At 38.9% G+C, this 25,612-nt stretch overlaps 2 protein-coding genes and 1 long non-coding RNA gene across 5 annotated transcripts in view; 2 read left to right on the top strand and 1 right to left on the bottom strand.

The window, feature by feature from the left end:
* The window catches only part of RanBPM (Ran-binding protein M), a 52,672-nt gene extending 45,553 nt beyond the window's left edge, over window positions 1-7,119 (top strand). For all 3 annotated transcript variants that reach the window (XM_034979158.2, XM_034979160.2, XM_034979159.2), the window contains 3 exons: window positions 2,137-2,252; window positions 2,753-2,864; window positions 3,237-7,119. In XM_034979158.2, coding sequence (XP_034835049.1) covers window positions 2,137-2,252; window positions 2,753-2,864; window positions 3,237-3,370 — 362 coding nt within the window. In that variant the 3' untranslated portion in view covers window positions 3,371-7,119. The remainder of the gene's footprint in view (window positions 1-2,136; window positions 2,253-2,752; window positions 2,865-3,236) is intronic.
* LOC138403783 (uncharacterized) lies at window positions 448-1,461 on the bottom strand. The gene is made up of 2 exons (XR_011237946.1): window positions 1,138-1,461; window positions 448-786 (listed from the first exon to the last, which is right to left on the bottom strand). It is a non-coding gene; the product is annotated as an uncharacterized lncRNA (long non-coding RNA).
* A 6,767-nt stretch (window positions 7,120-13,886) lies between the features above and the next one.
* Window positions 13,887-17,489, top strand: LOC117991946 (juvenile hormone esterase-like). Its single transcript, XM_034979584.2, has 3 exons — window positions 13,887-14,575; window positions 15,054-16,306; window positions 16,856-17,489. The coding sequence occupies exons 1-3, from the start codon at window positions 14,414-14,416 to the stop codon at window positions 17,067-17,069; spliced, it is 1,629 nt and encodes a 542-aa protein (XP_034835475.1). The 5' UTR covers window positions 13,887-14,413; the 3' UTR covers window positions 17,070-17,489.
* The last annotated feature ends 8,123 nt before the right edge of the window (window positions 17,490-25,612 follow it).

Raw genomic sequence — 25,612 nt, forward strand, 5'->3', positions numbered from 1 at the left:
AGTTCTTCATAATTTTGTCAAGGATCGATATATTTCGGTTTTATAAATCTATCTCGTCAATTTAAAATCAAAGTACGTTCTAATTCAGCCTTAACCTGAGATTAATTGTTCAGACTTCATGCTGAAATCTATAGAGCGCACTTTGACTTTGCTCAGACTTAAGTTTCAGTTAAAACGAGACGGACTTATGCCCGCGATATAACGCTGTCTCGTTTTAACAGTGTCTTAAGTCTGAGTAAAGTCAAGTGCGCTCTATAGATCTTAGCCTTAGACACATTTCAAAGAAAGATCTGTCTTGTTTTAACTCTTAAGTAAAGTCTGAGCAAATTCCAGAGTATGAACAAGAATACAATAAATTCAGTCAATTACAACAATCGCGATTGTAATAATTATCGATGCAGGTTGTGACGAGGGGGTTTTTTAGTGGCGAGGAATAAAACCCACAAGTCAACACGAGAATTTATTTAGATAAGTAGGGTCGTGAGTTAGCGTGCTGGCGTCACTACAATCACTAAACTTGCAGTAGGCTGTACTTCCCTGTTTCGCCGTGCGGTAACGTCCCAGAGGTAGCGGGAGTCCGGCGAGATGGTCTTCAGGGAAGGGGAATGCGCGCTCGACGAGGTGTACGGAGGCAGACCGCTGGCCAGGTGCAGGGAGTTCCGTAGCGCCGGAAGAGGGTGCCACGTGATGCGCCTGGCGTAGGCAGCGGCAGCGGGATCCAAGGTGCACGAAGAAGCACGAAGAAGCACGAAGAAGTGCCGTGAAAATCCAAGCAGGATCCAGAACCTGGAACGCACATTCCAGTGGCTGAGCAAGGTCTCTCACTACGCTTCTGATCGTGACCACGCGGCACAGCAAGCGGAAAGCACAGCGTAATGATAGTATGCGTTGTCACAATCAGACGGAGTTACAAGGGAAGGAAGGTGTGAGACTACGTTAACATTTTTAAAAACAAAGGAATTTACTCGCACGACACTAATTGCAGAAGGCAATTAGCATCTATTGGCTAATAATACAGTAAACTAGGTAAGCAAAATTATAATCTACTAATGAACAAAGCAAGGTTATGCAATGACGCGAGGGTCGGCTACAATTTTAAGAAATAAAACTATCCTACGGCGATTTTCCAGTACTTACCCGTTTATACACGGGTTACAAATCCACGTAGGTCACTAAAACTGTTATTAATAGTTCCAGGAATACGGAAACTATCATAAGGAACACTTCCGAGGAACAATTCGCTTCCTGTCACTTTTCGAAAAGATTCTAGACTGATCTTAGTAAAATATATGCGCGGGCGCAGCGCGGCAGTGTCGCCCTCTCGCTTCTAGCGGCTGCACGCGGAACTCATTCGTTGAAACACGAAGTAACACGATTGCAGTCGTACGTGCGCGATATTTCTGCTAATATTCGGTTAGGCGCCGAATTTTTATTAAATACATGCAACGTTCTTGTACAACGTTACAAGGTTTTCCGGAATCGACCTACACAAGCAATTTACGTGTGAAAAGATATTAAATATACATTGTACTCACTTTGGCGTGATTTGGTTTGTAAAATACCACTGCGGAATAATGTTAGGTCAGTTAATGCGATAACTACGCTGTAGATATTAATCTACAGCTGTTAGTTTCACAGTTTGCACAAAATAGCAATATATTTTTGTTAATTTTAGACCAATATCGCTCGATGTACAGGGAACAACAAGCCTAATAGGATCTTGGACTGTAGTAATAAAATGAACTGATTTTTCGTACATCGGTAGTTTATGGGGCTAGAATTCATTATATCATTCTTTTCTTTTCTTTTTAGAAATTAGAGTAATTTCTGCAGGAAAATGTAAAAAATTAAAAAAATTAAAATTTGTCGTTTACGTCTTGTGACGTCATTATTCACCTTCCGTACAGCGTGACGTTCATGTTAAAAATAAATAAAATATTTTTTCAAAATAATGAATTCTAGCCCCATAAACTACCGCTATACAAAAAATCACTTCATCTTATTACTACAGTCCAAGACTCTATTAAGCTATTGTTCCTTGTGTATCACCGACTTTCACAAAGAAACGCCTGCTTGTATCCAACGTGTTTGGGATCAGTCAAAAGATATACTAATGAGTTATGTAATGCGCTATAGAGGGCGACGGCTGCGGCTCGCGCGCGTCCGTGGAGCGCATGCTCGCATTCGGCCGTGAGCTGTACGCCATGAGTCAGAAGTTACGACAGGACCACTACCACAAATCCATGTTAGAAGTGAGTATTTGCCTGATATGCCGCTTTAGGGACCTAAAGCGGTGTTTGAGACACATTTCGGATGTTCAATCAAGTTTTGGCCTCAAAAACTACAAATTTGATTATTTATTTAGTGAATTAATTACGAGAGCCAAAACACGATTGGCACAATTTGGCTCATTGGCAAAAAAATCGCGAAGTTTCCCCAAAATACGCATTTTTTACAACGACCATTAGGAGAAAAACCTACATATTATGTTTTATATTTTAAAACTTTCACAGTATTGTCCCAATAAAATTGTTTCTCCCTGACACGTTTTTAATTTTAGAAAAATGGAATATTTCCCGATACATTTTCAATTTTGTAAACTCCTTTTTTTTGAACAACCGAATGTTTTCAATTTTGTTTACTTTTTCGAAAACTGGTATTCGTGTAACCTTCAGGCACGACGTGAAGGTTGCACGGATTACTTTTTTCCTTCTTTTGCGTATGTATCTTAGAAGATGCTGTTGTATTTTAGGATGCATTCAGCCTGCTCGCGTACAGCAACCCGTGGGACAGCCCGGTGGGCTGGCAGCTCGAGCCGGTCCGGCGGGAGGCGGTCTGCGAAGCGCTCAACTCCGCCATACTCGGTAAGTCGGCGCTGAACTTTACTTTGTTACCGGATCAGCGCTCTGAATTAGGTAGTTCATTGTTAGTTTTACGAGTATCTCGACAAAATGGGGGGAGGGGTGGGGTGAAGGCAGCAGACGTTCACTTCACCATCTCGTATCCGATCTTGGGAAGGTGGCAGTCTGCTGTGGCACAAGCTGCTATACCTCAGAGAGAAGAGGCTGTTTCCCCTTGGACGAGCCCAATGCGTAAGAGATCTTGTAGCCTCCCAATATGCGCTGGGTGGCCACCGAAGGGGGTTTAGTAGGTAGACATCCTGCATAACCCGATCTGTTCCTCGGCTTCGACTCGGGTAGATCGGCTGTTGTACAAGCTAGTATTGTTGTACGCAGAATGGCAGGACATGCAGTGGGTGTCGCCCGTGGAGGCGTGCGTGTCGCACTCGCGCGAGCTGCTGCGGCGCATGGCGCGCGCGTCGCTCGGCGCCTGCGCCTTCGCCGACCTGCCCGCGCTGCTGCGGCGCTGACCCCGCGCGCCCCGCGCCCCCCGCGCCCCGCTGCTGCCGCTGCTGCTGTCCGACGACGACTCCGCCGCCTCCACGCCCGAGAAGCGCATGCGCGCCAGACGTACCTCTACATGATGTACCTCTCGCGTAACTCTACCATCGCATCGGTTCTTACTGACAGTTCTCGGGACATACCAAAACGGACAAAACAACTTTTCTTATCTATCGAAAAATTTCTTTAAACATATTTAATACAATGGGCAATATCGCTCCTCTGGTAACATTGTAACTCTACCACCAGTTAAACAGAAATGTTTGGCAGTTCTTGAATCGTACCAAAACTGACAAAACAACTTTTCTTATCTATAGATGTGAAACATCTTGAACGCAACGAGCAACATTGCTCCGCTGGGAACCATGTATGTAACTCTCCTTGGATGACTTGACCTCTGACTTTCCTCATATCTTGAACAGCATATGCGTGCGTCCGTCGCAGAACATTTGACATTACAAAAATATAAGCTACTTGTTTAAAAAAATCCGGATTTGATGTAACACCTCTTTATAAAAATGCTTGCGATTTCGTCTGCCTGGATTTAAGTTTCTAGAGTCCCGTGGGAACTCTTGATTTTCCCGGATAAAGTAGCCTGTCACTCTCCAGGTCTTTAATTATTCATGCAAAAAATCACGTCGATCGGTTATTCCGTTGTGACGCAATTGAAGGACAAACCAACAAACACATTGGGTTACTACCCAAAAATAAATGCGACAATCATGTCATAATTACTTCTTTCCAAAAAACTTGCGAACCAACTCTTCTTTCAATAATGGTTTTTGAATGGATCTTTCAATATCGGTTTTTAGTTCAAAAACGATTCGAGTCCGCCAGATTTGTCCCTACACTAGATTCATGACTTCAGACTCCTGCGTCATACTAAGGCTGAAGCGCAGTTTGACTTTTCTTAGACTTAAGACGTTGTTAAAACGAGACAGCGTTATATAGACGGAATAAATCTGTCCCGTTTTAATAGTGTCTTAAGTCTGAGCAAAGTCAAAGTGCGTTTTACAGATTTCATCCTTAGTATGAGATTACACATATCACCAACGTCGATGAAATTCGAGCATCGAAACACAATGAAGTCAGAATGAAATGTACCTAAAAGCTTTGACTATAGTAAAAAATTCAGTATCAACGATTTTACCATCGCAAGGTTTCTGCTTGAAGCTAGCTGTATATTTATGGCGAATTTGAGCTTAAAAACCAAGGTACTTAAGTTCCGTTTTACATTGCTGAAATATTGTTTCGACGTTCGTATGCAATGAACTTGGTGATATGTAAAATCTAATAGGTACTCTAACAGGCTACGAGATTGTATCCAATGATGAAAATACTGCTTCTAACCGCTTGTTTGAGCGAGAGAGTGCTATACGTTTGTTAACGGGCGAAAGAGACAACCATACGATAAAGCCAGCTATAAATTCAATACTGAATTTATACTTGACAAAATATAAAGGGACACAGAATGACGGGGAGATGCGGAGGATATGTAATATATACCAACTTGTAATAATGAATTTAAATAAATATAGATCTTATGCCAATGTATATAGAAATCAATTTTGTTTGAATACTGTGTATCAATGTTACGCACAGACGATGCCTTAGTGACCGACTTTGTTGCGCGAGTGTGCTTCGAATTACAATGTCCTAAGGGCCCGAGCAGACTGCAGACTCTGAACTTCCAAGACATTTTTAACGCAGTGTTCATTGGGGGCTAGGGTGCAAACATATAAATAGTAATGTTCCAGGTTTGATTGGTCAATTTCGGAAAATATTTCTGACATAAATCTGTCTTGTTTTAATGTAAAGTAAAATCTGTACAAAGTCAACGCTCTTTTTAGAGTTCCATATCCAAAAGGTAAAAACGGAGGCCTATTAATGTCCCTCTGCTGTCTGTCTGTCTACGTGATACGGGCTCTAGCTCGTAGATGAAATGAGTTACAAAACCTGAAATTTTGGCTTTTTTAATTTATAGATTAACCGAATATTTTATTAGTAATTAATATTTTAATTACATTTAACATGTGGGGTATTGTCTAAATCTCATTAAGTATAAATATGTATATATATTGTTTATTCTTTTTATTTTAAATAAAAATGGAGAGCCCCAGTTTTAAACCATTTTTGTGTTGGGGTCCATTAAAAAAAAAATTGAACTAGTTATGAATATGAAATTTTGTTATATTGTGTTGTGTTACTGTATTTAAACAAAAAATACTAAAACAACGATTCATAAAGTATGTAGTTTATAAGCTGTGACCAAAATTTGGCTGGTTTTTAATTTATATAAAATTTAGTATTCTAGTGAACGCAACGTGCGTTTAACTTTGAATAGACGCAAAGTGCGACTTTAAAATTTGCCATTTTTGAAAAAGGTCATAATCTGATGATCAAATGTCTGCAGTCTGCGAAGGCCCTTATACTTCAAGGTTCGATCTTGATCGCTTAGCACAGTACTGCTTCTGCTGTGTGTTGCATACTTAATAATGTACATGTATCTAAAAGAGAGAAACTTAAATAAATTATAACGCGTACAAAGTAACAATGTACTCGCCATATTTTTTCTATCTGTCAACTATCATTTGAAAAGTCCGCTGGTCCGAAAAAGTTGCATCAATCATTATTACAATCTCAATCGCTGTAATTGGTTGAATTTATGGAATTCTTGTTGCAACAATGCATTCTAGCCAATAGTGAACGACTGTGGACCAATCAGAGGTTCTATCTACTAGGTCAATCTACTGTAATCGAGCACTGGCTAACATTCTATTTCTATTTGCTAAAGTTTATTGTTGCAGCAAAAAAACTATAAATTCAGCCAATCACAGCGATTGAGTTTATAATAATAATTGATGCAGCATTTTTCGGAATCGATCAGCGGACTTTTCAAATGAAATGAAAATATGGCAAGTCTATTGTTCCTTCGTACGCGTTATATCCTAGTTTTTGGTATTAGTGCGCGGGTACAATTTCAAAACATTAAGGTCTAAATACAATAAAATTTTTGGGTAACAACTTGGTAAACTCTTAGCGGGTTATATAAAAAAGTTTGTATGTAATTTTGTTTGTAATATGTATCGAGTCAGTTGGAGGCTTTGTTGTACTCGACTGTAAGGTGCATATTTGCGTGCACTATTTTACACGTAAGTTTTAGGATTAGATAATGTATGCTTTCTGCACGTGCACGCGAATACGCACCTTATAGAAATATGACAAAGTGGAAATCTTAATTTTTTAAAATAAGTTTTTAGTTCATAAGTTTTTTACCGGCGTTTGAAAAAAAAATGGCGCATATATGACACATTTGTTCGCGTTGCAAAATGAAAGTGATTGTAACTTTTGAATACATAAAATAATATAAATAATAATAATAAAATATAAATATGTATTAATATTATCATATTTCAAATAGTGCTCGTGCTGACAAAACGAAAACGGACGTTGTGATGAACTGATTTAAATTGAAAAAAAAAGAAAACTTCGAATGTAGTAATTATATAATGTGATGTGGTTTCACAGACTATGCGTTGTGTATATTTCAGCGTATATTATAGCTTATATTGAGCCTACACGTTTAGACACTTCTAAATATCTAGACGAAATTATTCAAGAAATTTTGCCCAAGTCTTTTTTGCTAATGTTTTAAAATACGCTTTGAATCAAAGAAATCCCCAGTTCATAGATTCAAAATTAATCAAATTGTGGAAAAGTAGGTTTATTAGTTATATATTTGGAAGTTTCAAAGCGAATAGACTTTAGAAATATTACATAATATAATATAACTAATGTAAACGGCATCGCGGGGCACTTGTGTCGTAAAGGAATCTTACGGTACTAGTTGTAGATGTGTAAAATGGCATATTACTGCACACTTGCTTATGTTACGCCTCGAAGGTCCCGAATTGTTTGAATGTCGTTGGTGAAATTTGATGTTTTACAAAGCTTTTATCAAATTACAGTTTTGTTGCAAGAAATATTTTAGTTACTACTTGTACTATCACTTTTTCAAAGATTTTTCAATGACAAAATATGTTATAGCGTTTAAACTATCCATTATACATATAAAAGCCTGAACGGGTTCGAAACTAGTCGGACATACTCCGACAAACACGTCAATTCAGATGACAGACGTCTATATAAGCTGACTGACCGACTGACTGACTGACTGATCTATCAACGCACAGCTCAAACTACTGAACAGCCCCCCAATTGTGTAAGAATAACCATGTCATGGCTATCGCAATCGTCAAGAATTCTGCCCTTTGATTGACTGTGAAAAAATGTAAACAGCGAATCAACCAAACAAATGGCAGAATTTCTTGACGATTGCGATAGCCATGAAATGGTTATTCTTACACAATTGGGGGGCAGATCGGGCTGAAATTTGGCATGCAGATAGCTATTATGACGTAGACATCCGCTAAGAATCGTTTTTTAAAAATTCTACCCCTAAGGTGTTAAATAGGGATTTGAAATTTGTGTAGTCCACGCGGACGACGTTGCGGGAATAAGCGGGAATGTATTTGAAACTTACGTTCCGGTGTCCAAAAATTTCTCTGTAAATGAATGCTATGAAAACCCTCGCCTCGGTGACACAAGCTTTGCAAAATACCAAATTTTCGTGTCGTGTATAACCTGTCGATTTATAAGACTTATATTAAACACTGAAGTGCCCCCCCCTAACATACATAGAGTAAAGAGTTATTATCGTGAGCCGATGATCGTTTTGTAGAGACACTAAGATACAAACAAAAAAAATAGAAAACGTGACTGCTTTTAGTCTACGGACTTTTAAGGCGGAAACATATTTTTAACACGTGACAAGTGTTGAGTCAAAGCAAAGTATTTTGTATTCTATACTAAGGCCATTACGAACGTGCGAACTGGGTAATTAATCATTTTTATCAGATCTCTTACTCGCACTTACAGGCCGTATGGAACTGGAAACTGATACTCTAGTGTTATGTATGTGTAACACCAAAAAAAAAAGGATTTGTCGATAGTCGATAACAGATTATAAAAAGCGCCCACACTTTTTACTTAAAAAAGCTGTGGTAGCCTAGTGGTTAGGACGTCCGCCTAATCGGAGTTTGGGGTTCGATCCTGGGCACGCACCTCTAACTTTTCGGAGTTACGTGCGTTTTAAGTAATTAGGTACATATCACTTGCTTTAACGGTGAAGTAAAACATGTGAGGAATCCTGCATGCCTGACAGTTCTCCATAATGTTCTCTAAGGTGTGTGAAGCATGAAAATCCGCACTAAGCCAGCGTGGTGGAATATTGCCAAACACTTCTCATACTGAGAGGAGACCCCGTGCTCTGTAATTGGCCGGCTATGGGTTAATCATGATGATGATGATGATACCTACTTTTTACTCGCGTCTACTACCTGCGTCCGAACGGCATCTCTTTATCGATAACGACTTCTGCGGCATTCTCACAACCTCTATGATTGTAATGATTTATGACCCTGTGCGCACGTTCGTAATGGCCTTAGTATATGCAATCACCCACTATGCAATCGAAGCTTGTAGAGTTAAAAGTATGGATCCACCGTTAGTCTATGTTGTTTTATGAACGCCCGCCATTTTGTGACGTACATGTAATGTACTATGTAGGCTAAGTTGTTAAAGGGCCTTTACCAAACTAGTGCGCTAAATTAAACTTTTTAAATATTAAATTTTAGTTTACACTATAAAAATAACTGATGTGAGAAATGTCTAGTGTACTAGTATGTAAAGGTGAGAGGTCGCCTTTGGGATGTAGACTAGAAGCAGTGGTATGACCGAGGCTTATTCAATGCACAGACAGACTTTCAATAAAAAGTATTACAGTAGTCACGGAAGCTGAAAGAAAAACTGCGTGCTCGCTTCGCTTACATGAATTCACTGTGTGATATATTATAGTCGTTTACTATGCATTTCAAATTGGAAGACCATCGCCATATTTGAAATGTAATATAAGACATAATTAAATTTGAAATTTCTTATTGGTTCTGTTTATTTTTTACGTAATTCTTATAGATCTTTCTAGTTTTCATTAAAAATCATAGTAAACTATAAACCATATTATTTTCGTTGCAAGTGGTAAAGTTTGATAGGTAGGTGCAAATGTTATGAAATAATCTAACCATGCTCTTGTCATTTGAAACGCATAGTACTGCAGTTTCATGTTTCGTGACTTCCAATATATTAGGTATATTGTTTTTATAGGTAGGATAGCGCAATAAATGTGTATTTTATTGTTATATATGTAAAATATTATGTTATATAATAGCTTTTCTTTGCGCATTTAGCGCATGGTGTACATATTATATATATTTTATTTAAATAGTTTTATTATTAATATTTGTATGGTAAGTTTTTGTTGAAAAATTGAATGTCTGACAAATCTTTTTTTTCAAAGAAGGGATCAAAAACTGGTCTTAGAAATTGTAAATGAGATCTGCTAATAATTCGATCAAATTAAATTGTATATTTTACTTTATATCGACCACGGTCATGAATTATATCAAATTTTGTATTTTGTATATTCTTTGACAATATTGATTAAAGGAATTCTCGGTATATTTTGTAAAGCATTTTCTGTAAGAAGTATAATATCTTAGCCTCTGCATTATAATTTCTTATGATTATAGGGCAGATGCCTGATTTTGATAATGTTCTTATTCTATACTACATACAAATATAAAAAGAAAAGCTGACTGACTGATCTATCAACGCACAGCTCAAACTACTGGATGGACCGGGCTGAAATTTGGCATGCTGATAGCTATCATGACGTAGGCATCCGCTGAGAAAGGATTTTTGAAAATTCAACCCCTAAGGGGGTGAAATAGGGGTTTGAAGTTTGTGTAGTCCACAGACACATTTGTTTCTAGAACGTGTCTACTCCACTTGAATTTGATTGGTTAATTTCAAATAAAAACTAAACTACGTTTGTATGGCAAGCGTTGGAGACTGGGGAGCGCGCTGGGTTGCTTCTCTTCAACAGAAAATTATGCACAAGATATTAGGTACTTAATCTTTTGTCAAGTGCGAGTCGAACGCTCACACGAGTTCGGTTCCGTGCGAACGTAAAAGAAATAACTCTTTTTAATTTTTAATGGTGGTCATTTTAATTTTTTATTATTATTTGTTGTTACAGTAGCAATAAAAATACATAATTTCAACTCTCTATAGCTATTACGGTTTCCGAGATACAGCCCGCTGACAAACAGACGGACGGAAGACAGCGCAGGCTTAGTACTAGGGTCACGTTGGCAACCTTCGGGTACGGAACTCTTAAAATCGAGTCATCTAGCATCTACCCTCTATGTATGATACTCTGTATTTTTTGTACATAATATGAAAGTAATGGTAAAATTGTACGCAAGTCGGTCTGTGCATTGAAGAGCCGGTCGCCCGCCGGCGCCTCTCGTTCTGTAAACATGATTCTACAATATTGTTCTATTGTATTGATTTCTTTTTTTAATAATATATTGTGTTTAAACGGCTATGTTGACTTTCATTCTTGAGTCCCAATTTGCAAAAGGAATCCAATAAGTACGTATATAGTAAGTATAGTTTTAAAAAGCTGTGATAGCCTAGTGGTTAGGACGTCCGCCTTCTAATCGGAGGTCGGGGGTTCGATCCCGGGCACGCACCTCTAACTTTTCGGGAGCTATGTGCGTTTTAATTAATTAAATATCACTTGCTTTAACGGTGAAGGAAAACATCGTGAGGAAACCTGCATTCCTGAGAGTTCTCCATAATGTTCTCAAAGGTGTATGAAATCTACCAATCCGCACATGGCCAGCGTGGTAGACTAAGGCCAAAACCCTTCTATACAATTAACTAAAAGCTTAATTTGCTGTAACCCGCTGAAACAAGTACAAATGCAACTTGCAGCATGCGAAATGCACCGCCCGCCCTTCCACTGCTAACCATGCAGGAAAAGCAGCCACTCGGCAAGCAATACGCACCACACAAATTCCAAGACACACTCGACGCACGTTTCGCCGCGACACCGGAGCATCCTCAGGAGACGTAGACCTTACAATGCATAATTGCAAAGTTTGCAATAATGTGCATTGTAGTTAGTAAATAACAATATATGAGTAAGTAGGTGAACTAGAGTGACCGACAGCTCAGCGGGCTGAAGCTGCAGTAGCAATGAGCATGGCACGTAGTTCGAAACACCAATAGACATCGTGGTTCCAAGGTGCTAGAATGGCGACCTCTCACCGGAAAGAGCAGCGTTGGAAGACTCGCATACACTAAAGTAATATAACGAAGACCCCTCCCACTAAGTGAACAGACGAAGCTGACGGAGATCAAAACGAGACGCAGATTCAAGCGGCGCAAGGCTGGCGCGTGGATTGTGTCCCTACAAGAGACCAGCTGGCTATCGTAAAACTGTGCGATGAGTAGGTATGTCCAGCTTCAGACGTCTAAACATAGATTGGTGATGATGATGATAAATACAGAGTGTAACCAGAACGATGACAAAAACGAAGTCAGGTGATAGTATCTACTGATGATTACTGATATGATACCAAACAAAAACGCGAAAAAAAAACAAATCCTATAATTTTGTAAAAAATTACGATATATTGCAAATAAAACATCTGACTGACGCTAGAGGTCAAAGAATGTTGCGTAAGTAGGCCACTCGGAGTTTTGCGCGCTGTACATTGCGGGGTTGAAAAATCCGAAATCACTAAAACTACAAAATGAGGCAAATGGTTATTGGTATTGGATTGTGTTTAGGTAGTATATAACAATAACGTTTCACTGGCGTTCTGGTTACAACTTTTAATGCTTGTATGTTACAATAAACTTACTTAAATTGGATTTACTGAAATATTTGTATAAACAACGTTTAAAAATAGGTAGGTAACATCAGCGGCCGCACTCAGAGAAGCTTAATCGTTACTTAAGGCATGAATTAGTATGGATAAGTAATACTAACGATTAAGCGACTCTGAGTACAGCTGTATATGTCTATTGTAAAAGTAGCCCCTCGGGGAGTGTGGATAAGTATTGAAGTCCCCAGAACAATATTATAGTTTGTTCAAGCACAAAGAGCGATTCAAATTCAAAAGGTAAATCTTTAGAAACTGCTAGGAAACTAAGAATTTACTTTTCATTAAAAGTTAAATGCATATAATTACAAAAGTGCGCGACGCTTTGAAGGAGAAATTTAGTTAGATATTAATTAAATCGGTCCTCGTCCCTCGTTAAAATGTAAATGTACAGTGCTTAGTTGCAAATACTTTGACCTTTGTTGAAGTGAAACTATGTAGGTACCTATACTGACTTCAAATTTTTGTTTATCTTATTCAAATCTACTCATTTTAAGACACATTTATATACACGCTTGTGCCTTATGCTCGCGACCAAGTCCGCGGGGACTACATAAATTCCAATCCCCTGTTTTACCCCCTTAGGAGTTGAATTTCCAGAAATCCTTTCTTAGCGGATGCCCAGTACGTTATAATATGCATGCCAAATTTCAGCCCGATCCGTCCAGTAGTTTGAGCTGTGCGTTGATAGATCAGTCAGTCAGTGAGTCAGATCTATAGATCTCACCGTTAGTCACTATCATCTCCTCTTACCTATATCCTATTACCTCATCCTTACTTTACCTTACCTTATCTCCTCTTACTTATCACCTCCCATACATCGATAGGTACCTACCTAATAGATATAATATATTAGGTACAATCCATATCCATAATGTGAAAGTGTGTCTGTCTGCTAGCTTTTCACGGCTCAACAGTTTAACAGATTTTGATGAAATTTAGTACAGAGTTAGCTTACATCCCGGGGAAGGACATAGACTACTTTTTATTCCGGAAAATAACGGAGTTCCCACGGAATTTTTAAAAACCTAAATCCACACGGACGAAGTCGCGGACATCATCTAATGAGACATATTTTTATAAATAAGTAGGTATGTACTTAGATACTTAGCTATTATCTACACAGTGATCTAAGATGATTGCTATACCATTCTGTACTGTGTAAAGTCTGTTCACTAACTTAGTGTCGCTACTCGCTACACCCGCAGGCGCATTTATTATTTTGCTTTTATTATAATATTATTTTTCACTGTGTTTGTTAAATAAATGTTTTCTATTCTAAGAATAAAATAGAATACCTGCTATATTATTCTTATATCTATTGTAATAAATAAAAATAAATAATAAACACTAGTTGGGTAGCGACACTATGTTAGTGAACAGACTACCCATTGATCAGTTTCCCAGAAGGCTAAACATTTGCGCAACTTAGCGCAACTGCGTGATTACTTTCGCAGTTAGTAGGGTGTTTGCGCAATGTGTGCCTCTCAATGTTCGGGGAGCTACGTTACCACACAAGGCTGTGACGTTACCGTACAACTGTCGCGTATTTGTTCCGATCAAGTGAACTCGCCATTTATTAGCTAGATTCTAGCTCAGCTTCTAGCTGCTAGAACCACAGTGTGTGTTGTGCTTGGAGCTAGGACTGTGTACCTTTTGTGGCTTAGGTATGGTGACTTTGGTGATCGTTTACTGAGCTAATATTCTTTGTGACTTTGTGTATTGCGTTGCCGGGTCAACTGATTTGCTTCACAATCTATTATATTTTATGGATCCCTATGTACATACTCACAGGTATTAAAACGATTTGGTGGGAATTCTGAGAAACTGACTTACAAAAAGGAGGTTGGGAAGTACCTACCTAGTTCACGAAAAAGAGTTCTGACCTTGTACTTGTGCAGTGTGTGATATATCAATTAATTTGGTGGTACGAAGTGAAGCGCGCTGGCGGTAGTGTCTACGTAACCGCACGATTGGTTCGTCAGTCAACCTTTCATTTTTTGATAATTCCCACGTTTTCCCATGCAAAAACTACTTTTTGCAGTTGACCTCTTTTTTGAGAACTAGGACCGTTGTGCTGTGCCAACCTAGCCATGGTAGTTAACAGTTAAGAGTAAGACACTAAATGTCAAAAAATGTGAAATCATCATCATAAGTATGAAGACTGTGACCGTCATACTGTTGGTGTCGGTATGTGAAGCGTGGTGTACGTTGACGCCAGTGGTGGAGACGGGCCAAGGCAAGTTACGGGGCCTGCGTAGCGCGTATGGGCACTATCGGTTCTTTGGCATACCGTACGCAACCAGCGAAAGATTTCAGGTAAACCTTATTCATACGTAGGTAGAGAGTGGTTTAAACCTTAGCCCTTCTATTCGGAGGGTCCAGGTATCGATTCCCGGCACGTAACTTTAACTTGTCGAAGTGTGTACGTTTTTAGCAATTAATATAACACTGGCTCTAACAGTTTTGGCGTGAAGTTTACACAGACAGGCAGAAAGACGAAAAATCCAAAATTTATCGATCGTTGGTCGTCTGTATCTAAGTGGGCATGCAGCTTCATAAAAATGACGTAGACAACCGCTAAAAAAGGATTTTTGAAAATTTAACCCCTAAGGGGTTGAAATTCGTGTAGTCCACGCGGATGAAGTCGCGAGCGCAAGCTAGTGGATAGATAATAATATTTCCTTCGATTAAAATTATATCATCTAGTTTTTAAGAAATTAGAGTGATGTAAATTACCGATTTTCCATCGTTGGTTAACTTAGGTACTAATTACCGCAAAATTATTTCATTACAGCCTCCAAGGGAGCCACCAAAATGGAAAGGGACCTTCAACGCGATAAACCCATTCGTAAGATGTCCTCAAAAAATGTCATTCTTCATAACCGGAACCGAAGACTGCCTCTACCTCGACGTATATACCCCCGAGACAGCAACACCTCGGGACAAGCTTCCTGTCATGGTGTTCTTCCATGGTGGTGCTTATTATAAAGGGAGTAAAGAACTCTACGATCCACAATTTCTAGTCAGCAAAGGTGTAATTGTTGTGATAACTAACTATAGACTTGGAGTGCTGGGGTTTTTGTGCCTAAATGGCATCTCAAATCTTGGTTTAAGAGATCAAGTAGCAGCTTTGATATGGGTTCAAAGAAATATAAAAGCCTTTGGTGGAGACCCTGATAATGTGACTTTATGTGGACAAAGCGCTGGAGCTAGTTCAGCGTCACTACATTTACTGACTGAATTAAGCACAGGATTATTCCATAAAGCCATTTTAATGAGCGGAACAGCGTTGTCTACTTGGGCTTTTAATTTGGAGCCTTTAACAGCAGCTTTCGAAGATGCTGGGAAGTTTTCCATACCTTTGACAGAAGAAGATGTGTTCAATACTTTTGCTCGGGCTGATTTACAGACTCTTATAGATGCAACTCATGATACCTCAGTGAATCCAAGGTTTTTCAAGTATTCGCCGTGCGTTGACGCAAATTTTACTCAGCCATTTTTTAGAGACACTCCTTTTGATATTATAAAGTCTGGGAAATTTAATAGAGTACCACTAATGGTTGGTTTTACTGACAAAGAAGGAGGTTTCTTCTATAGGCTATTAAGTGAGGAAACTGTTAAGGATTTGAGCGACCATTTTAATGACAGACTGCCTTGTGTATTTTCGTGGTGTTCAGAAGAAGAGAAAAGGAAAATTGGTCGGATGATGAGGTCACATTATTTTGGAGAAGGTTACTTAGATTATCGGGCATCTGTAAAGGGCTTGATAAATTACTATTCCGATTGGATTGCATACGGATCAATAAATGCTTTTTCAAAAGTCATGACACAATTTTCAGACCAGCCTATTTTCAATTATCAATTTGCGTACGAAGGCGGTAGAAATTTTGGAAAATTCATCGCTGGGACGAATTTTAATGGGACTACGCATGCTGGGGAAATATTCTACATTTTTAAACCTATGGGAATATCGTTACCTCTATCAAAGCAAGACGAACGCACGATTGATAAATTTACAACGTTAATACGAAATTTTATGAATTTTGGGTAAGTACTTATGTAGAGATTTTTTCTAAACATTACTTCCTCTTGCTCTCTTACTCTACATTCTTATTTTTAGTTCTCGAATATCTTTAATTCCACCATGTGTTTGGTGTTGCATCTTCTAAAAATACTAAACACGTAGAATGGGTAGGTATTTGATAAAATATCAAGCAAATGCTATTTACCCTTTGGAACAGCTCTAACTTTATTACCAAATCTAATGAGTACGGGAGAGGCTCATCACTCATGGCCAGCGGTGGGGCGTGGGCACAAATAAACGCATGGGCAATTTTCGGAGCTATGAGCGTTTTAAGAAATTACCTAAATATGAGAGTGCTCCGTAACGTGTGAAGTCTGCCAATCCGCACTTAACCAGTTAATCCCTTCTTAATCCCAAAACCTAGTAAATTCCCGACCAATTGAAAATGCATGCAAAATGCAAAATGATGATGAGGCATGTAAAATGATAGAATCTTTAAAACAATTCTAAACAGTGGTTATTGAATTTGAAAAATCTTAATAAATATTCAAAAATCCTTTTCTCAATTTCAGGAACCCAACACCAAAGAAAAGCAAACTACTCCCAGTGCGATGGCCACCAGCTACCACCAACACGTCTAATATCTTCGTCCTGAACAAGAAGATGAAAGTGATCAAACGACCTCGCAAAGACCAGAGGGGTGACTTCTTCTTGAAGATGCTGTGTACCTACGGGAAGAGTGGATATGTGCCGTGTGAGAGTCAAGAAATGTGTAAGCCTAGATAAGGGCAATTTGGTAGTAAAAACTTTAGTTTACCTTTTTCATAAGTTTTTTTTTTATTCAGATACAAGTTAGCCCTTGACTCAGAGGCAGATTATCCCTAAAGCAAACTAGGCACGTGCCTAGTTAGAAAAAGAAAAGAGTTCTCACGAGATTTTTAAAACCTAAATCCACACGGACGAAGTCGCGGGCATCACCTAGTAGGCTATAAATTACAATGTACCGCGTACAAAGTCGCGGGCTAAAATCAGTTATATGTTGGTATTTGCCGCTCCAAATCCCCAAGATTTACTCAAACTACGCGGTCTTGAAATGAGATATAAACAAAATAAACTATGGATCTGTAACTAAATAAACTACGGATCACCCGTCGCCGGCGGCACGCAAACAATTCCCGACTTTTAATATAAATATGCAGATCAAATATTAAAAGGAGCTCACGAGATGACTCCGATGCAGAGTAATGAAGACGATGGATTTGAACATTTCTTAGCAAGTATCGACCTAGGTGCTGGAATGGCAACCTCGCACCAGAAGGCGCAGCGTTGGAAGACCCCCGCAAAGTGGACGGACGACATCAGACGAGTCGCAGGGAGATTTAGCAAAAAAAATATTAAAAAAACCGTACCTACCTACATTTAAAAAAAAGTTGAAAAAAACGGGCCGAATTGAGAACCACCTCCGTTTTGGAAGTCGGTTAAAAATATCGCGAGGAAACCGGCATGCCTGAGAGTTCACCACAATGTTCTAGACTGTGTGTGAAATCTGCTAAAACGCACTTGGCGCGTGGCAAGTGTGACTATGACCTAAACCCTTCTCACTTTGAGAAGAGACGTCGTGCTAAGTTCTGTGCTGGCGACGGGTCGATAATATGATGATGATGATAGTGGCGCTTTAATCTAAATGTATAAGAGGAAAAGGTGACTGACTGACTGATTTAAACTACTGGACGGATCGGGCTGAAATTTGGCATGCAGATAGCTATAATAACGTAGGCATCCGCTAAGAAAGGATTTTTGAAAATTCAACCCCTAAGGGGGTGAAATAGGGGTTTGAAATTTGTGTAGTCTACAAGTTGCGAGCATATAAGCTAGAACTATATAGATGTAGCGTTTGAACTTGGCATAGAGGAAGGGTTCACCTTCCTCTATGCTCAGTTTTTACATTTCTCAGTTTATTCTTTATTTCACTAGCTGATCTGTGTCGCAGTTAACAATCCACTATACCTACAGAATATTTGATATGGTCCCGGGATGCCCGGAGCGGCGCGGCGTCTGTACCGGGATAAATATTCAATGTTTTGATTCAATTGGCCAGCGCGCCGCGCGGAAGATATTCGCTGTTCAAATACTGATATAAACTCATATTTCGTGTTGACTCAGCAAAAATGCATAAATCTTTTGGGCTGTGATTTTAAGATGACTCTTTTGCTTATGGTACTTCGACGAGATATGCTATGAGCTCTAGTTAGTTAAGTAGGTATGTATATTACGAAATGGTGCAGATAAAAAAGGAATACTCAGCTGGGTTTGTTGTAATCTTGGAATCAAACCTTGAGGAGCAGCTACCACAACCACACGAGTCGAAAAGGTATCGAAAGCAGCTTGAAATAATTCGTGTAATATACACACTGTCAGTGCGTCGCCGTTCTTGTTTAGAATCTTATACGAACTTGGCGGACACACTCCCGTGTATGTTATCCCGTGCATGTGGATTGTGGATCTATGTACGCGGCCAATAGTAATGTACGTCGGCCTTTAGAATCATATTTCGGCTTTGTAGAGCGTTGTTTCTGTCACTCATACCTATATGACGTTTTGTCGGTCTCAACGACAGGGACAGCGCTCTACAGATCTGCCATCTCCTTCTAAAGGTCGATGTACTTACATTACTCTCGGCCGCGTACTGTAGGTAGATGTTTATTATGAAAATATTGATAGAGCAGTTTATGATGCATATAAATCGCCTGCATTGATTCGTGCCGCTCATCGATGTGTGCCGCTACATAAATAAAGGCTTTGCGAATATCTCGCGAATTAATGCGCACTACGGTATCAGCGGTGGACACGCGCGCCACGCGTCAATCGTAATGATCATAATCCTTATACTGACGTCATATGTTGCTATAAACAAAGAATTCATTATATTATTTTCATAATAAAAGACAGGTCAAGTGTGAGTCGAACTCGCACACGAAGCGGTCCGTACCATCGCACAATAAATAACACTTTAATTTTTTTTTGTAATGTTAACTTCAAATTCACGGTTTTCGGATTTTTATTTTTACATGTGCTATAAGACATTCCTACTTGCCGAATTTCATGATTCTAGGTCAACGGGAAGTCCCTACCTGTTTTGATATGTATTTTCAATTTTCAATGTTAGATAACTATACCATAAGTGGGGTATCATAATAATCATACCGATAAGGGGGGGTTTTAGTAAAAACTGCTATATCCCTTTCAAGATTTTTTTATATCACTTACCACCAGGTGAGATCGCAGTCAAGGGCTAACTTGTCACTTGACATATCGTTATGTCGCACATATACTGTCCTACATGAAATAAATAAATTCATTTCATTTCATATTTTCGATTCACAACAAAATCATTAACAAACCTCGTCATAAATTACCGATAAACACCGCCCTGAGAGTTGGGACCTCGCAGCCTCAAAATAATCTCAATCTCCCTCACAATTTGACTCTATTGAATCGGGGCCCTAATCATTCTTCTTCAGTTATCATAATTATTCAATGACTCGTTATTTAGGGGCAAAAAGAAAATCTTCAACTCAAAGGGGAGACGACACAGTCATGAAATTCCTTAGCGCCAAACTACATGACCACATGTCATAAATTATAATACAATGGTGAGTCGAAGTGGAGGTCAAAGCGTTCATATAAAAAGATTAATTTTTCTCGCGATTTCGTCTACGTGAATTTAAATTTGTAAAGATCCTGTTGGAATTCCTAAAAATTCTTTCGTAGCGAGGATTGATGTTACAGAGAAAAATATGAGTACATATGCAAAATCTCAATCTGGATCCAATGGTTTAAGGCTTAAACCATTTATACTATTAAGCTATACGTTTATACATCACTCAGTTAGTTTTTTAAATATGTATGTATGGCATGTTTGCTGGTTAAGAAACTTCGACCCAAGATTGGTGACTTTGGAGGTCAAAATGGAACATTCCTCGTCTCTCAAGGAGCACATTGATCTGTTGTTCCTTGATATTGTTACTAACTTTAGATAATAATTTTAAAACCTAAGGAATCACTCTTACAGCTGATATTAATAATCAAATCGTCGTGAAGTTACTTAGTAACATTATTATTTGGCAAAAATCAACGTTGCTGAGTAAAGCAGATTACTGATACATTAATAATGAATATCAGCCGTTAGTCCTGTCGTAAGCAAAAGTACCGGACAAAAGCCTTCACTCTTACTGGTCAGAGAATAAATAATGCATCTAGTCTATGTGTAAGGTATCCTCGTAAGCGTGATGCTATTTGACGGCGCCGTTCGTAGGTCTGGTACACAATCAAATTATAATTTATATATTTTACTCTGTAATTGTAATTTATGAGAAAATTTTGATGAAAAATTGTAACGACGATCTCTAGGGCTCTTACTGAACAGACTCCAAAATATATTGTGTAGGTATTTATTTACAAGCTCTTTTGTATGATCAGCAACATTCAGACCAGAGGAGAACATTTTTTTGTTAAACCTCTACATCTTTCTTTTGATTTCAGAGGCTACCTAGTTTATCAAAAGATTAAACCTTTACATCTTTCTTTTGATTTCAGAGGCTACCTAGTTTACACAAAAAGAGACAACTTGCGTACAAAATATAAATACAACATAATTATACCCCAAAATAACTGCTACACTTTCTCAAAAAGCGCATTTGCATTTGGTGTTAAAATTTTTAATCATTTACCACTCAATATTAAAAAAACAGAAGGCAATATGTTTAAAAATAAATTAAGAAATTGGTTAATTAGTAAGGCCTTTTATAATATTAATGAGTATTTTTATGAAAATTATTGATGTAAGTGTAGTATGTAAGTACCTAGGATGTGTTTTTTAGTTTAGTAAACAAAATAGTTAAAAATTGTAATATTTAAAAATATTGTATGTAACCAGTATTGCACGCCACAAAGTGGCAAACTGTTAGAACTTTATAACAAGTATAACACAATATAAATTAATGCAATAAAATTTATTCTATTCTATTCTATTCTATTCTATCATACTCATCATATTTACTTATCATAACAATTAAAAAAAAAACAGATACAAGTTAGCCCTTGACTGCAATCTCACCTGGTGGTAAGTGATGATGCAGTCTAAGATGGAAGCGGGCTAACTTGGAAGGGGTATGGCAGTTTTGTTTCTACACGGGGCATGGGTTTATTACATTGTACCGGAACGCTAAATCGCTTGGCGGCACGGCTTCGCTGGTAGGGTGGTAACCAGCCACGGCCGAAGCTTTCCACCAGACCAGACCAGACATTTAGAAGTTATAAAATTACAAATCCCTGCCAAGAATCGAACCCGGGATCTCCCACTAATAAGACCATAGCGCTTATCACTGCGCCAGGAAGGTCGTCAGTTGATATTCGTAGGTCCTGAGCGTAGCAACTATACAAATAGGTGCAGCAGGAATTAGCGAATGGTTAGTTGTTGTAGTTATAATATAATAGTTGCGCGATAGTTGAACAACTATCTCCTGACTCGATGACGAGCTGTTTGCCCGTCTCGTCTGTTACAACCGACGCTGCAACCGGCTAATCGCATGGTTCTGTGTGTAAATATCCATTATCCTTAGCTTAACATTCTAGGCAAGATTAGAGTTAGTTATTAAAAGTGTTTGATAGCTTTGGAGTTGATATTTCGTAGCCCCCGAGCGTAGCAACTATACAAATAGGTGCAGCAGAATTAGCCGCTAGTTATTAGTTATTAGTTATTCAAGTAAACTTTTACAAGCAGGTACTTTTGAATCGTTAAATGCATCTACCACTGGTTTGGAATGACTTTAATTGCATGGTTCTCTCATAAATATACACCATCCTTAGCTTAACATTCTAGGCAAGAGTTAGAAAAATCCCTTAGTTTTTTTAAATTACTCGATTTTCCAGAACAAGAAGTATCCTAGGTCCAAGATAAAAAAGAAGCCTACCTACCGAAGGTTGCTTTTGTTGTGGCGTGGCGTGGTTTTGCTGAATAAGCCACATCCGAAATCTCTTGCAAGACCAGTTCTGAGCCAAATCATAAACTCCCAAATTGACACAACCGGAAATAAAACTTAGGACCTATCAGGTATAGGACTTTACCACTCTGCACTGAAGCAGAAAGGTCTTCTCGAATAGTCGGTGAATTTCATAAAGCAACGGACGGTACAAAATAGTGTTCATATTTCCTTTCCAGCGACATTGCTAGCGTACATTGCAGCGATCATCAAGAAATGCGGGCGATTCGTTGCGAAATGTAATTAAGCTGGGCAAGTGCAAGTCCGGACGGCGGCGGCGGCCGGGCACGGGGTAGACGTTGTTAATCCGGATAATAAAGAAAAATACCCGGGAAACGCTGGCTAATTGTTATAAAGTGGGGAAACATGCAAATTAGACCGGTGGACTTCCTCGCCCTTTTAATTCCCTCAGTTATCTCGGGTTAGACTGAAATCCTTGACTCATATCTTGGGAAACGGGTATTATTTTGTACCTTAAACTTTTGAGTTGTGACCTTTTCGCTGGCGATCTCGTAGTTCACTCAGTTGCATAAGAATGATACCTAATTAATCAAATCCAGAGTCAAAAATAATTTATTCAAATAATTTTATTTTAAATTATAATATTTAAATGAAGCAATTTTATCAATCAATAATGTTGGCTTAACTCTGTATTGTAAACATCTTGTCTTGCCATATAGAGCCTCAATAGCTCAATGGTTGAGGAGCGGACTGAATTCCGAAAGGTCGGCGGTTCAAACACCACCCGTTGAACTATTGGCGTACCTACTCCTAGCACAAGCATTAGCACAAACTTTTCTGTGGCGTTCTATAAATACACCATAGTCCAAATCGAATGGGAGGAATATTTCCCTGTCTTTTCTTTGACTCAGATCGTTTTGCCACTTTGTCGTCAGTTCTATTTTATTTTCGCCCCGACAGACGACGCGCGACGGCGACGCCCGCGGCCAAGTTTCGGTTGTAAGCGGAGTTGACAGGACCAGCTTCTGCCAACTTGTTACTTTGCCACACTTTGCGACTCTTTGCTGTTTTTCCTTTCCCGTCTACTTAGCTTTTTACTGTCTAACCTTATTTTAACTACGACTTTTCTCATACCAAATTTGAAAAAATTGTTTTTAGCGAATCGCTCGCACGATTCAGAACGCTTCGCAAAACTGTACGAATTGATTCGCATCGCACATTCTTCCGATGTTTGTCTTTGGACAAATCCTTAATAAAAATATACTTAAGGAAAAGGTGACTGACTGACTGAATGACTGACTGACTGATCTATCAACGCACAGCTTAAACGACTGGACGGATCGGGCTGAAATTTGGCAAGCAGATAGCTATTATGACGTAGGCATCCGCTAAGAAAGGATTTTTGAAAATTCAACCCCTAAGGGGGTGAAATAGGGGTTTGAAGTTTGTGTAGTCCACACGGACGAAGTCGCGAGCATAAGCTAGTCCTTAATAAAAAAAATACGTTTCACTATCATTGAGTTAATAGGTTGGTTATGTTGGCATTGGTTATGTTAGTAAGACGTCTTGCGGTGCGAAATTACATCTCAATTTTTTGCGTTGCGAACATAGAGTTACCAAAATCGATGGTTGACAATTTGCAACGCAGTACTACTTCTACGACTATATGGGTGCTTTGTATTTTCCTATTCTACATTTCAGCTTATTTATCTTTTCCTCGGTAAAGGTAATCGGGCATTTTAGTACTTATGGAAACCATACCCACGGCGACGGAAACAAGCGAAATTCTGATCTACAATGACATAGGTCGCATTGTTGTGGCTGGGTCATGGGAATGAAAAAATTGAAATAATTTTTATACAATGCAATAAAAAATACTGATTTACTCTCTCTTCAATGTTTAGCAACTTCTATCCCCCATCGATTTTGAATCAAATATTTATACGTATTGAAAAGTTATAATATTTATGTTTGATTTAAAACTAATTTGGTTTATGTCCGCCACTTTTGGCAAAGGAGGTCAGAAGCCTGTGTTTACACAGATTGCTCATATTATAACTGCGAAAGTGTGTTTGTTTGTTGGGTTGTTCGTTTGTTGGTTCGTCCTTCAATCACGTCGCAATGGAGCAACGGATCGACATGCTTTTTTGCATGAGTAAAAGACCTGGAGAGTGACATAGGGTACTTTATCCCGGAAAATCAAAGAATTCCCACGGGATTTTCAAAAACCTAAATCCACGCGGACGAATTAGCTCATTGGGAATATTTTAAAAATGATCTTGTCTAAGGTGTCGCCTTTTTTACAACTTCAGGTTTGTCTGACAGTCAAAATGTATTTTGAGTCTGTCTCATCATTAACCTTTGAAGTCTGTACGCTTTTTGTGTGTACTTTTTGCTCGTTTGACTTTTAGCTGTTGCCGTTCAAGGTTAGAGTTTAGCTATTTTAACTTGCAGATATTGTTAGTTGTTATACGCGAAAGGTTGAGATGGCAATAGGGGTGGGGACGCCCTGTACACCCGCACAGCCGCCGCGCTAACACGGCGCGCGGTACCGCAGGTGACATGCGGGTGTGCGTCGCGTCCGTCCGCCTCATACCCCGATTGCCATCTCGACCTGTCGCGAACTATACTTACCTAATTCAAATTTCAATAGACAGTCAGAAACAGCCTTCGCTTTTAATAAATAAACAATCACAGATTAGGTATTGGTATTTCGTTACTATTCTAAGACTTACACATAGTACTTACATATTTATTACTTAGGTACTTATACAAACACATATTTACTTATTTTTAACTAGCTTATTCCCGCGACTTCGTCCGCGTGGACTACACAAATTTCAATCTCCTACTTTACACCCTTAGGGGTATAATTTTCAAAAATCCTTTCTTAGCGGATTCCTACGTCATAATAGCTATATGCATGCCCAACCCGATCCGTTCAGTAGTTTAAGCTGTGCGTTGATAGATCAGTCAGTCAGTCACCTTTTTCTTTTATATATACTTATTTAGATTTTAGAGCTTTAAGCCTGAGCCCATGTGCAAGTAGCCCATGTGCCATGGATTTGATAAATTCGAATTGTGTACATCGGCAAATAAACCTAAGACTATTAACTAGGCACGAGACACCTATTACTAGGTTCGTGACAAGTTGTCATAGCAATCGGGGTATGAGGTGGGGGGACGCCCCCCACACCGGCACGTCACCTGCGATATCCCCCAGGTTAGCGCGGGGGCTGTGCGGATGTGCGGGGCATCCCCACTCCGATTGCCATGTCGACAGGCGAATAGTCGTTTAGGGCTTAGGTAATAAATAAGACACAAGAA

The sequence above is a fragment of the Maniola hyperantus genome, chromosome 20, assembly GCF_902806685.2.
Source record: "Maniola hyperantus chromosome 20, iAphHyp1.2, whole genome shotgun sequence".
In the NCBI taxonomy this organism is placed as follows: Eukaryota; Metazoa; Arthropoda; class Insecta; order Lepidoptera; family Nymphalidae; genus Maniola; species Maniola hyperantus.